The sequence below is a fragment of the Mesoplodon bidens genome, assembly GCF_964165515.1.
Source record: "Mesoplodon bidens genome assembly, chromosome: 14".
NCBI lineage: Eukaryota > Metazoa > Chordata > Mammalia > Artiodactyla > Ziphiidae > Mesoplodon > Mesoplodon bidens.
The window spans coordinates 12,759,807-12,773,767 of NC_138170.1; the positions used below are offsets into that span (position 1 = coordinate 12,759,807).

Sequence of the window (13,961 nt, forward strand, 5' to 3'; positions counted from 1 at the left end):
ATATCATGCTTCTCAAGAACAGCTCTGAGAGCGAAAAGGAAACAGGGCAATGATTTCAAGATGACAGCCGGAAATTATTTTCCTTTTAAATTCTGTATCTGGCCAAACTACCTCAAGGGGGAGGTAGGAAAAACATGGCATTTTCAGACACATGAGGGCCCAGCAAGTGAGGAGAGGCTGGGCTCCATGCCAAGGTGACGGGGTAAAGCCAGGAAGGGGGGAGCTGGGCTCCAGGGAACACACGCTGGAAATCAGCAGGAACGAGGCTCCCAAAAATGAGAGCAAAGTTGACTCAGCCAGACCCCAGACCTGGAGGGCAACGTGTCTGGGCTGGAGGAACAGGGACGGCTCCAGGACTGGCACCTCCAAGGAAAAACACCAGTCCCGAGAATTTGGTCATTTTGAGAGGAGATGCATATTTTCCTTTAAAAAGTGGGAGGAGGGCTTCCCTGGTGGCGCAGTGGTTGAGAGTCCGCCTGCCGATGCAGGGCACACGGGTTCGTGCTCCGGTCCGGGAAGATCCCACGTGCCGCAGAGCGGCTGGACCCATGAGCCATGGCCGCCGAGCCTGCGTGTCCGGAGCCTGTGCTCCGCAACGGGAGAGGCCACAACAGTGAGAGGCCCGCGAAGCGCAAAAAAAAAAAAAAAGTGGGAGGAGGATGAGCGATTGAAACTTAGACAATTCAGCGAACCAACAGGCAAGGAAACTATTAAATTCAGGAAAATCAAAAAGCTCTACAACAAGTACGAAGTAATTACAGTTGACTACATGATTCGGCTGAAAATAGCATTTCCATAGCCACAAAAATTGTGAACTCTGGGTACTGATTTAACCACAGCTATGAGTGAGTAGTACCCTATTAGATTGACATACCATGTTGGGGCCTGGCACGGGCATGCACACACACCACACGCACACATACACACACACACACGACTCATGGACTGAATATCTCTGGAAAGCTACCCAATAAATGGGTCACCTCAGCTCCCCACTGGGAAAGAGGAACGGGGCTGGAATGCAAGAGGTAACTTTTGGACAGTTAGACTACTTTACCATGTGCAGGCACTTTAAAAAAAAGTATAAGAATTCCATCAGCTTTTGGTCAAACATCTGAACAGGGGAAGACCAAAGAAACCACAGATTCTGCCATAGCGTCTAGACAGGAACCACCTGGGGAGAGCCATGGTGGGGGGACAGCAGTTGCAAAAGCCCATCACCCCAGCATCCCCTCAGCTGACGTAGCCCTAGGGCATCCTACAAGGACACACAGCATCTCTCTGGCCCTCAGACCTATTACAACTAGGCCGGCCTGCTCAGAAATGGCTCGCAAGGAGCACCTAAGCTCTCAAGCCTTCTTAAAAGACATATAAAAAAGGACCAATATTGGATGAATGCCTAGAGTAGTCAAATTCACAGAGAAAGAATGTGGAAGAGAGGTTACCGAGGGCTGGAGGGGAAGGGGAGTGGGCAGTCAGTGTTTCATGGGTCTGGAGTTTCAGTTTGAGATGATGAAAAGGACTCTGCTGACAGTGGCATAACGCTGTGAATGTACGCAAGGCCACTGACTTGGACGTTCAAAAAGGGTTAAAATGGTTAAGTTTCATGTTATGTGTATGTTACCACAATTAAAAAAACCCCGTGAAAAATGGAAAAAAAAAACTTTTAAAAGAAATACAAAGACGACCCACTGAGAAGCATCCTGTTTTACCCTGCCTTCGTTCAAAGGGCGCTGACAGGATTCCGTGGATCACCTGAGTTCAGGGATCTTGGACCAAACCTGAGCTGAAAGGAAGTCTGAATATAAAGCAAGTCCAAAAGTCTCAGGGATCCATGGCTAAAAATAACTTTTCCAGCTGATGGTTTGGCTAAACAAATTAGGTTCTTACTTTCTAGATGTTTGGCTGATTTCTCATGCACGATTCCATTTTGGGGTAAAGAACAGCCAGCAGTGGCATCAGGCAGATGCACACCCGCACCCCGCCCTGCCTGTGGCAAGGGTCTCGGCACGCAGCGCCTGCGGGAGCCCTGCCAACACAAGCGTCTCGGGTGCCAGGAGCCCGCAGGGACCCAAACTACCTACTTAACATGTTTACCAAGAAAATGTAGGATGAAAGTAAAATCCTTCTAGCTTTAGCTCCTGGGAAGGATGCCAGAATTTAAAGAGTACTGGGAATACCTAGACTATAAAAAAAACAAACATCAAATACTTTCCCTTCTCCATAAATCACCCAATAACTAAATCTGCAAGGCCTGTCAGTTTACAGGAGCATCAGCTTTTGTTTTTGCTTGAGGGTGAGTCTCCCCAAGTCTTCTGATCTCAAGGCTGGTGCCTTCCTGATGAGGGAGTGTTTCCACCTAAGCGAGAGAGCTTTCTACACCCCACACCAGATTTTAGAGCCATGTCCCACAAGTTACACCCTCCTTTAGAGACTTCAGGGGAAGCTCTTGGCTAAGGAGGGTCCTGGGGCTGGACAAGCTGATAACAAGTGTAGATGGGGTGGGAGACTGGTTGGAGTGTCAAGGGGGATGCTCAGCCTGGTGACCTAAGTCCCACAGTCTAGCAACTGCTTTCAAGCGATGTACCATCCAGGACAATGCAAGGGGTGGGGGGGTGAGTAGGGAGGGTGGTGTGGATGTTCAGTATTCATCACCAAGCTATCAGCTAAGAATACTCCAACCTACTAGCAGACACGGAATGCTTCCTACACCCATTAATGAAAGATGACTCGACTCTATCAAAAATAATAGACATCTAAGTGAAACGTGAACTATTAGCATAGGATAGACCCAGCTCAAGAGGGCATCTGGATTTGAAGTCCCACATCAGTTACTTCTTCCCTTGTGTATGCCACCAACCTTGGCATTTTGAAAATAATTTTTAAGGTTTTCCCTTTATAATTTCATTTGCACTCTCAATAAATGAATCTGTTTTACAATAGCAAGTTACAGGGGCCTATCACAGCCATTAAACTATTTTGAAGACTTTTAGCAATATGGTGAATGTTCATCATACAATAAGTGCATGAAATAAGACATACATCTATGTAATAAAATACTAATTTGATTTCAAGCATCTTGGAGTTCTATATGCTTGGAAAAGTTTTCTTGGGGTTGTGGGCCATAGTTTCCTTCTCTGTACGTGTTTGGTATCTTCCAAGTATTTAACAAAATATATATATAACTATGAAAACAAAATACATATATAACTATTAAAATAACTTAAAAATGCACATATATAGGAGCTAAGACCAAGTAGTTTCAGAAATCTTCTGGGGATACTCTCACGCATGACGCCAAAACAAATCTCCTTTAAGCTTTCCGGGGTACATGGGATTCATGCTGAAATGCCTGTGAGCTCCTCCTATCATTCCCACCCTCCCACACCTAGTTTCAATAAACTGAGGGTTGACTACAAGACGTGGTCCCCCCTGAGCAGCAGAAGTGTCCTTCCCTTGGTCCTGATGCAGGGCCCTCCTCCCCTAAAGGCCAAATCTAAAATCTGATGGCAACACTACCTTAAACACATCAACACCACCTTAGCGCTTCTGCACTTGACATTTGAGTCTCCCTTCCCCTCCATTCTGTTCACAAGCACAAAGCAGGAGGACAGGGACCAGGTCTGTCCTTCATGTCTCAATGACCAGACGTTCAGGGCAAGGCTGGCTGTTTTTATAACTAGTGGGCAGTTGCCTGTGTTGTGATTTGAAAAAAAAATCTCTATTCCTTGTGTCCAAAATGAGGTCCCCAGTGAATGTTAAAGCTTTCCTTAGTGTAGATTACTTATCCCCTTGTTTCCTTCCTTTGGAAAGGAGAGCACTACGATGGCCACTGTGAGAAAGAGCGGAAGCAATAACAGAGATGGAAGTTCCAGTGCGTTAAATCCACACGCCTCTTAAACTACACCTTCCACCAGGACAGGTTTTGTTTTAGGATCAAAGACCAGAAGCTTGACTAATCCTAATTTTTAGAATGAGGAGTTTGGGAGTTTAAGTGTGGGTTGGGCAGGAGCCAAGGGTCTGCATGATATGAAAGAGAAAACAGGAACCAATATCAGGCTAAGAGAGTTAAATGCAGCATCCACAATCCTGCCAGGCTTCAGCAACTCACAGCTGCTTCGTATTTAAAGCACAAGTGCAGTTGCAAACGGTGGACTCCCCAATCCGGAGACCTAATCATTTCAAAATTCATGTCCATTCTGTCCTTTTTTTCTTTTATTATTATTTTTTATTATTATTATTTGATCTTATTATTATTTTTTTTTTTTGCGGTATGTGGGCCTCTCACTGTTGAGGCCTCTCCCGCTGCAGAGCACAGGCTCCGGACGCACAGGCTCAGCGGCCATGGCTCATGGGCCCAGCCGCTCTGCAGCATGTGGGATCTTCCCGGACCGGGGCATGAACCCTCATCCCCTGCATCGTCAGGCGGACTCTCAACCACTGTGCCACCAGGGAAGCCCTGTCCTCTTTTATTATAATAACACCTTATAGAAGAATGGTTCTGTGATCTAACTTAAAATACTTTGTGTTTTTCTTTATAGTTCCTCTGACCCCTGCCTATATACAGACATCTATCTTTTGCACATTCACTTAAATAAACATGGTCCATGCCAGTCCTGTTAGTGGCAACTCCAGCAAAATTGCAGGCTAACGAATTCCTCATAAAATGGCATCCATTGAAAACCTAGAACTAGTGTTTAACGCTTCACTGTTTCTGGGAACCAGAGTGGATTTCCTTAGGGCCCGTGAAGATTTGAGAAGAGAGGATACTGCAGGTGTGCATATCAGGCTCCCTGGTTAAGGAAGACCAGCTTACTATCTAGTGATCCTGGGCAAGACACCCTACTCTTAAGGACCTCAGGGTCCTCATATAAAAGACATCAAATTAGGGTCTCCAACATCCTTCTCTCTTGGGAAGAAATTACACAAATATTGATAATCTCGATCAAGTCACTATAATTTACTTCACTGAATCACCCACAGCTACAGTGCTGCCTGTACATTAATAAAGTTGAAGAATATTCTAATGGTGGACTTAGTGCTGTTCCAGATATTACTCAGTTCAGCTGAGTGTCCATCCTTTGCAAGAATTCTGATCACTAAATTTGCTTAGTTGGGAGGTCACATAAGATTTTTTTCTCTTCCAAATGAGTTTATGAGAGTTCGGCCGAATACATGCAAAAGTATACATTTTTCTCTAAAGTTCTCAAAATACCACCCAGTCACCTTCTGAACTCTAAAAACATCAGTTCAGAATAAGACACTGTCTAAGTTTAAAAACTCTCCAAATCTTTTGAATATCTAATGGCCCCTTAGAGCACACCTAGAGCTGCCAGTCAGGCGGTCCAAACCCATCTCCTTGGCAAGAAGACCAGGGAAGATGCAGCGGCTCACCCACGGTCTCATGGGGGCCGGTGGCAGGACCCCCACTGGGGACTCGCAGCCCAGAGAGCAAGGCTGTGCTTTCCTCCTAAATGACCCTGGGTGAGACCAATGTGCCAGCTTTTTGTTTCTATAAGCCTTTAAACCTTATTCATTATGAAATGGTGATTTTAGTTCTCCCATCAGAAGCTGTGTCTATATAATGGAAAAACATCTGTGTTTTGTAGTTGATGGAGAAAAAAATAGAGTCATGGGCAAGACACCCGAGTCTTGACACTGGCGGAGAATGGCAGCCCGAGAGACCCAGCCAGAGTTTAAATCGACCAACGGGAAATGCGGAAATTGTTTTCTTTCCTTGATGATGACCAAGATAACTTGGAAAACGCTAAAAAGGGGGGTCATCTTATGAATGTGTTGACACACTAAACTCTAACTGGAGTCATCAGGTCTACGGTAACTCCGAGGTGGTTTTCTGAAAAGGAAACACACAATGATTCACCAGAAGACATGACACAGTCTGGAAGAGGCCCAAACATCAGGTTGGAGAAAGTGAAAACATAGCAGATCAAAGAGGGCTCCACTCGGAGTGGAGGAATCCCAGAGAAAAGCCTCCTGAGTCAACGCTGCCGGGCTCCGAATTCATTTTGAAAGTTTAGTGACCACAGTCCACTTAATTCTAAAACTGTACATGCCAGGAAGTCCTGATGTAAACACAAACAAACACAACCCCTCCTGGCTAAGAGGAAGGAGTAGAGAATGAAAAGGGACAGTGAGAAGAGAAGCAGCTGTCTCACTGTCTCCAGTATCTGCGGTATGAGGACTCGATCCTTGGGACGATGGATTGTTCCAGATTTATGTCCTGGCCTGGCTTATCCCTGTCACTCTCTCCAACTCATTGGGCCTGCCCCTGCCAACACAAAGTGGAATGCTGAGAGGGTGAGCCACGTGGCCGAAGATCTGTCTCAACTGCCCAGACTTCACACTTTCTGCCTCCTTCCTACCCCAACAGGAGGGCAACATCAGTACCAGGATCTGCAGCTGCAGGGGGTGCTGGGAGAGGGAGAAGGGAGAGGAGATAGGGCAAACAAAAGGGATGGAGGGCTGCCTTGTTTCACAAGTTCCATGCCCACCTGGTGAGTTAGATGTCTCCTCCTGCCAGGTAACAACACTGGGAGAGCTCCTGAGTCCAGCAGGCCTTGACAGGACTTACAGGCCAGCTGGGAAGAGCATTTGATCACCAAGAGTTCCAGGAGGGCCAAAAGCCAACAGAAAAGAAATCAGCAACACAATCAGCTATTAATCTACACTCTAAATGGACCAGTGGGGTTGCTAACACAGAAAACAGAAGGCTGTTATTTCTTTACAAGCCTTTCGCTTTTGAATGAGCAAAAGCACAACAACAGTTTAAAAGAGAGGAAGAAAGAACACTTACCTGAAGGAAGCGATGATTGCTGTAACTTCATCATCTGGATAAAACTGAGTAATTGCATGATGGGCCCCCAGCAATTCCTTCCCATCTTTCCACCAAGAAATAGCTGCACTGTCCTGGTATATATTAGGTATGTTGATCGAGCAATTAAACTTGACATCTTTGTGTTCAGAAAGTATTATGTGGCCAACCGTGTGATTAAATGCAAGAGGCGGTAGGGGCGTGGACCTGGCGGAGGTCACTCCGGGAAGGGCTGCATTTCCGGTGTGCGGTCTTCCAGGCTGGATGGGTGGAAACATGGAGGTGGGCTGGAACCCACTGGTGTGAGGCAAGGAAAATGGTGTGTGGTCAGTCTGCAGGCTTCCCGGGAAAGATCCGGGGAACAGCGGGTTGGGCTTGGTTTCTTCGCTCACCTCAGCGACAGCTGCAAAACAGAGGATTGGATTTTTAGCCTTTTAAATAATGGAGTTTTCCAAGTAGGTCCCCAACTTCATAGGCCATGATGAGAGAGTAAGGGCATCCTGAATGTCCTCAGAAAGCATGAGCGGAATTTATTTAACACACACGAATAACGTGCATATTCTCTTTCACAAGTTCATTCATTCGCTTACTTCCTTCTTTCTAAAGAATACGTAAGAAATATAATGCCCCCATCAACATTTTTTCTTTTTTTAAACTGAGACATAATTGATATATAAATATAACATATTTGTTTCAGGTGATTTGTTTCAGGTGATGCAGTGATTCCATACTTGTATATTTTGCCAAATGATCACTGCAATAAGTCCAGTTAATATCCAACACCACACATAGTGAGACACTTGTTTTTCTTGTGATGAGAACTTTTAAGATCTACCCTCTTAGCAACTTTCCAATATATGATACAGTACTATTAACTACAGTCAGCATTAACTCCATAACATTGCCAGGACTTACCTATTTCATAACTGGAAGTTTGTATCTTTTGACCACTTCGCCCATTTTTTTTTTTTTTTTTTTTTTTTGGCCACCGCGCTGCGTGGCATGTGGGATCTTAGCTCCCCAACCAGGGATCAAACCCGCGTCCCTTGCATCAGAAGCATGGAGTCTTAACCACTGGACTGCCAGGGAAGACCCTCACCCAGGTTTTGAAATTCGTGACTCATTCCAAATCCCTCATACCCATCTCACCAGCACGGCAGGCAGGTGATGGAGCCTGAGATCACCCTCCTACTGTCTGCTCAGTCACAAGACTATGCTTGGCCAACAGTCTTGCAAAGGCTGCTACTGGTCACAAAGGGGCGAGTTTACAATTCTTGTGCCTCAGCATGACCCACCCTAAGCATGGGGGAAAAAAATCAACATGTGCTTATGTCACCAGCTATAGAATGACTTGGAGCTTCCAGCAAAATGCTTGCCTGCAGGAATAGACCTGGAAATATTTTGATTTCATCTGACCCACAAGAATTTCTAAAAATATAGGCTCACATCAGCCGTACTTTTAGGGTTTTTTTTTAATTGATTAATTAATTTATTTATTATTTATGGCTGTGTTGGGTCTTCGTTTCTGTGCGAGGGCTTTCTCTAGTTGTGGCAAGCGGGGGCCACTCTCCATCGCCTTCCAGTGCAGGGGCTGCAGGTTCGATCCCCGGTCGGGGAGCTAAGATCCCATGTGCCTCGCGGCCAAAAAACCAAAACATAAAACAGAAGCAATACTGTAACAAATTCAATAAAGACTTGAGAAATGGTCCGCATCAAAAAAAAAAAAATCTTAAAAAATTTTTTTGAGTATAAGGATTCAGTTAAGTACTTATTGGGTGAATGGAGGTACAAGCAGATTTGGGGGCAAAAGCGGGGATCTGAGAATTTATACCTCTGGCTTCCTCCCTGCAGGTCACTCTGGACCACACTTATCCCTTAATGGAGGGCCGGGGCTCCTCCCAGGGCGTCCTCTCCATCCAGCTCTCTCTCCCCGACCCGGTCAACTCTCACAGTTGCTGCATCTGGGAACTGCGTCCGGGGTGAATGCCAGGTTGGAGGACAAGAGGTTTCACTATAAGAAACCAGGGAGACCTCATTGTTTGTCCTTGAGGCTGAGGTCTCGGGGGCCCTGGGAGTGCAGGTGTTCTCTGCAGGCTCTGGAGGAGGGCTTTGTGGGTCGGCTGCTGGCTGGCCTTGAGCTCAGTCGTCCAGACAGATTAGTGTGCTGTGATGGGAGTGGTGATTTATTCCAAGGAGTGGAGGTCAGGGTGATTCTGCAGAGAGGGGCCCCTGCCTCTCCTGTCGTCCCCACGCCAGGCAAACTTTATGTTCAGGAATGGTAGGAAGAGGTGAAGCCCAGCTTCTCTGATTTGGGGGTCTCTTCCGCAGTAATGGATGCTCCCCAACTTGTCTGATTTGGGGATCCCTCTGCAGTAATGGCTGCTCTGGCTGTTTATCTTATGCCTGCAGACCCTCCTCAGAACACTCTTCTTCTACAGGCTTCAAAGCACTTAGAATTCACCTCTGCCTCTTGGAGGCAAACTTACCTGCAGTCTTTCCTATTAAAGGTCAGTTTCAGACGCAAACCACTACATACAGAATGGATAACCAACAAGGTCCTACTGTGTAGCACAGGGAACTATATTCAGTATCTTGTGATGAACCATAATGGAAAAGAATATGAAAAGGAATGTATATATAGGTATAACTGAATCATTTTGGTGTAGAGCATTAGTTAACACAACATTGTAAATCAGCTATACTTCAATAATTTAAAAATATATATATATAAAAAAAAGATACGTCAGTTTGACACCAAATGTTTAGGAAGAGTGTAACACAGGGCAGTTCTCAGGAGTGGACACCTGGCAGCTTTATCCTGGCCATTGCTTGGATAGTGTGGCCCCCATAGGGAAAATGGGGATGTAATAGTAACGGTGTCCCACAGGGCTGCAGTTAGGAATAAAGGAGCCATTACTATGTCTGGCTCATAGTAAGCGCTCAGTAAATGTTAGCTATTATTACTTCTATTACTTTCTCTTTGTATCACTAAAACCTGCCATGGCCCAGTACTTGAGAACTGCTGATCTACAGGGGTTGACGCTGAGGGCTGAACAACCACGCATGCTTGGTGAGGTTCTCACTGCACAGCTTTGGCAAGGAGTGGGGCTGGGCTGGGGTGTTGCCATCCGCATAGTCTTCAGTGTAAACGGTGCTTTACAGTGTGTGCTGTGCAGTGCATAACCTTGCCAGCCGTATATGGGGGCGTTGACTGAATACGGATAATGTGGGAAAAGGAGAGATGAAAAACATTCCAAGGTTTTGGACCCCAAAGTCAGGGCAATGATCAATTAGAAATTACATTTTAAGCTGCTAATTTTTCAGTGTTCTGACTACTTCAGTTGTATAATGTCCCTCCCCCTGTTTTTCCTCACAGAAGTGGAAGACTTTAAAATTATTTTGTTGGCGGGGGGAGGTAGTGACGGTAGGAGGATGCGATCAGACCACAAATTTTTTAAACTTTTACTTTTTATGAACGTGTCCTTGTTCATTCATTTTCAAGATGACAAAAGCAAACGTGGTGGGCCTGTTTGATGATCCCCACTGTGGAGACAATGTTTTTAGCCAGAGTCAGAGGTGTATTAAAAGCCCACAGCCAGAGACTTAACGAGAATTTGGTCCTCTCTCCGTGGCACACGTGGAAACGCAGGCTGCCACTGGAATTCACGAGAAATCTCCCCCCTCCCTTCCCCACCCCCATCTTCTTTCACGGTTATTTTCTCACGTGGACGGGACAGCAGCTAAAGTGGGAAGTTTAGCCTCAGAAGCAAATGCAGCTGAACAACGTGGATAAATGGCCTCCCACTCAGGTCCAAGAGTAGCTGTCCACATGTTCCAGCAGCTCATCTGCCCACCCCAGGGGGCCACATCCATCCAGTCCTGGAGTTGGTCGTGGAGCGCCCCTGCTGGGTGCCCCTGTGTTTCCAATGATCACCCAGGCCTTGACCAGATTCCAAGGCCAGCTTCATAAAGACAAGGATTGTGTTACCATCATCTTCCTCCAGTGCTCAGCACGGGGACAGGCCCATGGGATATGATTAGCAAATGTTTCTTCAGCCAACGAATAAAGTGATTAGACCTGTGGTCCATTGTTTGAGGTTCGCCTTGTTTTTCTGAACAAATTTTCCTGCAGCTTCCTTGAGGGCTGGAGGTGGTACCCTCTGAACCCAACCTGATGCCTGGCACGAAGCTGATATGCAGCAAACACCTACAGAATAAATGGGTGTGACGCGGGCAGGGACACTGCTGTGGCTGGGAGTGGGACTGTGGTGGGTCTGTAGCCAGGCCTCTGCAGCAGCATCTCCTCCCCCAACCACCTGCAGTTGCAGTGGGGCAGATACTGAGGACCACAGCCTCTTAGACTCAAAACTGGTCAATGAGGGGATGCTAGGGAAGGAGCTATTTTCTGAACTAAAAACAGAGCTGCCATATGATCCCACTCCTGGGCATATATCCGGAGAAAACTCTAATTCAAAAAGATACACGCACCCCTATGTTCATAGCAGCGCTGTTCACAATAGCCAAGACAGGGGAGCAACCTAAGTGTCCATCGACTGATGAATGTGTAAAGAAGATGTGGTACACATATACAATGGAATATTCCTCAGCCATAAAAAAGAATGAAATAATGCTATTTGCAGCAACATGGATGGACCTGGAGATTATCATACTAAGTGAAGTAGGTCAGAGAAAGACAAATATATGATATCACTTATATGTGGAATCTCAAATAGGACACAAATGAACATATCTACAAAACAGAAACAGACTCAAGGACACAGAGAACAGACTGTGGTTGCCACGGGGCGGGCGGGGGAGGAAGGACTGGGAGGGAGTTTGGGATTAGCAGACGCAAACTATTATACACAGAATGGATAAGCAACAAGGTCCTACTGTATAGCCCAGGCAACTATATTCAACATCCTGTGGTAAACCATAGTGGGAAAGAATATGAACAATGTATTTATATATGTATAACTGAGTCACTTTGCTGTACAGCAGAAATTAATATAACATTGTAAATCAACTATACTTCAATAAAATAAAAATTTTAAAGTAAGCTATTTTCTGTGTGATCATGCAGCACATCCCACCCTTAAATCCATGAATATTTGCTGAGTGCTTGCTGGGCGGGCATGGCAGACGGGTTGGTGGGCAGTGATGCTTGGGGGTTGGCCAGCAACTCTGTGGTTAGAGAGCCAAGGCCCACCCAGTCCCTGGATGCCTGACCCATGACCTCAGGAAAGCTCTGTCATGCTCTGACCCCCTGCAAGGATAGGAGTACCTGGCGGGGTGGGAGACGATCAGATGATCAGTGCCTCCACAGACACCAGCTGCTGCTGTGACTGGCCTGCATCTGAACCCGGCCTTTGACCACACGGAGGAGGAATTTCTGGGCCTTGTGGGAATGAGTGCTGGGACTAATGGGTCAGGTCTGTCTTAGACAATGCATGGAGAATGGCAACACTGGAGCAACATAATTGCCACCCATGAATGAGAGGAAAAGGCATACTTCAAGTCCGTGAAGTAACCACCCTCAGCCTGCACCCCACTTTTTGACTTGAGCATTTGACTTCTTCTTGGTAGAAATGCTTTGCAAAAGCAGCTTCACCAGCAGAACTGCGACCCCCAAGTCCTTTCTGTTAAGTGGGCATTGATGCAACCATTAAAGAGAGCTCTAAGGAATCTCTCCAGGGCTGGTCTTCACTACTCTTTCCCAGCATGAGCTCCTTTAGATTTCTTTTGCAGTATGCGGGCCTCTCACTGTTGTGGCCTCTCCGGTTGCAGAGCACAGGTTCCGGACGCACAGGCTCAGTGGCCATGGCTCACGGGTCCAGCCGCTCCGCAGCATGTGGGATCTTCCCGGACCGGGGCACGAACCCATGTCCCCTGCATCGGCAGGCGGACTCTCAACCACTGCGCCACCAGGGAAGCCCTCCTTTAGATTTTTATTGAAGCTTCAGGAACACAGCCCAAGGTGGATAAAGGAAGCAGCGGCTGCTGAAATCGCAGGTCCTGGGGTAGTAGGTGGAGTGGCAACCTTATGCCGCCTCTCTGACCCTGGAATCCCTCCAAGCTGCAAGAGGAGGGTTGGGCAGTGCGGCAGCTGCACGGGAGGGAGAGTGCAGGCTGGTGTTATGTGCCATCAGCCTGCTTTACTACCCTGAAGACCTGGGAACGGACCAGAAGCACCTTGGCCGGATGGGTCAAATAACAGCAGGGCTGAAGTGCCAGCCAGTGGGACCCACACCGGGTTCTCCCTACTGCTTCTCAGACAACAGAACAGGTGGGGACATGAGCCGAGCTCTCTGAAGCTCAGCCTCAAAATCCGGAGACCCAGAGGCAGCTGCAAGAGAGAGGACGTATCCTTGAACTCCTAGGGGTTCTTTGCTTCCCACCGCGGAGCAGGAGGAGGATGCACTTTGGTACAGGAGCTAAGGGCTCCTCGGCCTCTCTGCCCACGGCGCAATCTGCTATCAAGCAGGCCCCAGCGGTTGGGAGGAGAAAGGCCCCATTCTGGGGTGGGTTTGCAGTTTACAGAAAAGGCCTTTTGGCATCTGGAATCCTGTTTGTGTCCACTCCCCGTCCCTCTCCCTTGTCACACCCTGTGTCGGCCACCCCCCCCAGGTGAAAGGGCTGTTACGTGGACCAGAGCCCCCCCATTCCATGTGTGCCCCCCAGGCCGATGATTGAATTGTGTCCGTGGGTGCTTCGCTGTCACTTGGTTAAAAACTCCTCCTCTGACCCCCGAAGATGGCTGAGGCCAAACCCAGAATGAGCAGAAACTGTCTACTTAGAATCATTTCACTTTACGCAATCGCAAAGGATTCTCAGTTGATAAAGCATAGCAACACTGAGTGAGAGGACATTTAAAACAAACCCTTCAACCTGAAATCAGCTGACCTGACTGTCCCCAAATTGTAAATGGTAAAAATTAACTTGAGTGCAAAGCACTCCGCCACTTGGGGAGAATTAAACAGAAGGAGGGCCATTCACGGGATAAATGCACCTAGTGCAGGGAGAAACCAAGAGCTGACCTGAGGGAAGGGGCCCCAGCAGGGGCTTTACCACAAAGAAGGGGGAGTCATTGGTGGGGTGCTTGTGCCTGGAGGGGCCACAGCCTCAGCAG

At 47.2% G+C, this 13,961-nt stretch overlaps 1 protein-coding gene across 1 annotated transcript in view; it reads right to left on the bottom strand.

The window, feature by feature from the left end:
- Window positions 1-13,961, bottom strand: part of MERTK (MER proto-oncogene, tyrosine kinase) — a 117,297-nt gene that overhangs the window by 87,809 nt on the left and 15,527 nt on the right. The window contains exon 2 of the mRNA XM_081254357.1: window positions 6,815-7,235. Within this exon, the coding sequence (XP_081110483.1) occupies window positions 6,815-7,235 (421 nt within the window). The remainder of the gene's footprint in view (window positions 1-6,814; window positions 7,236-13,961) is intronic.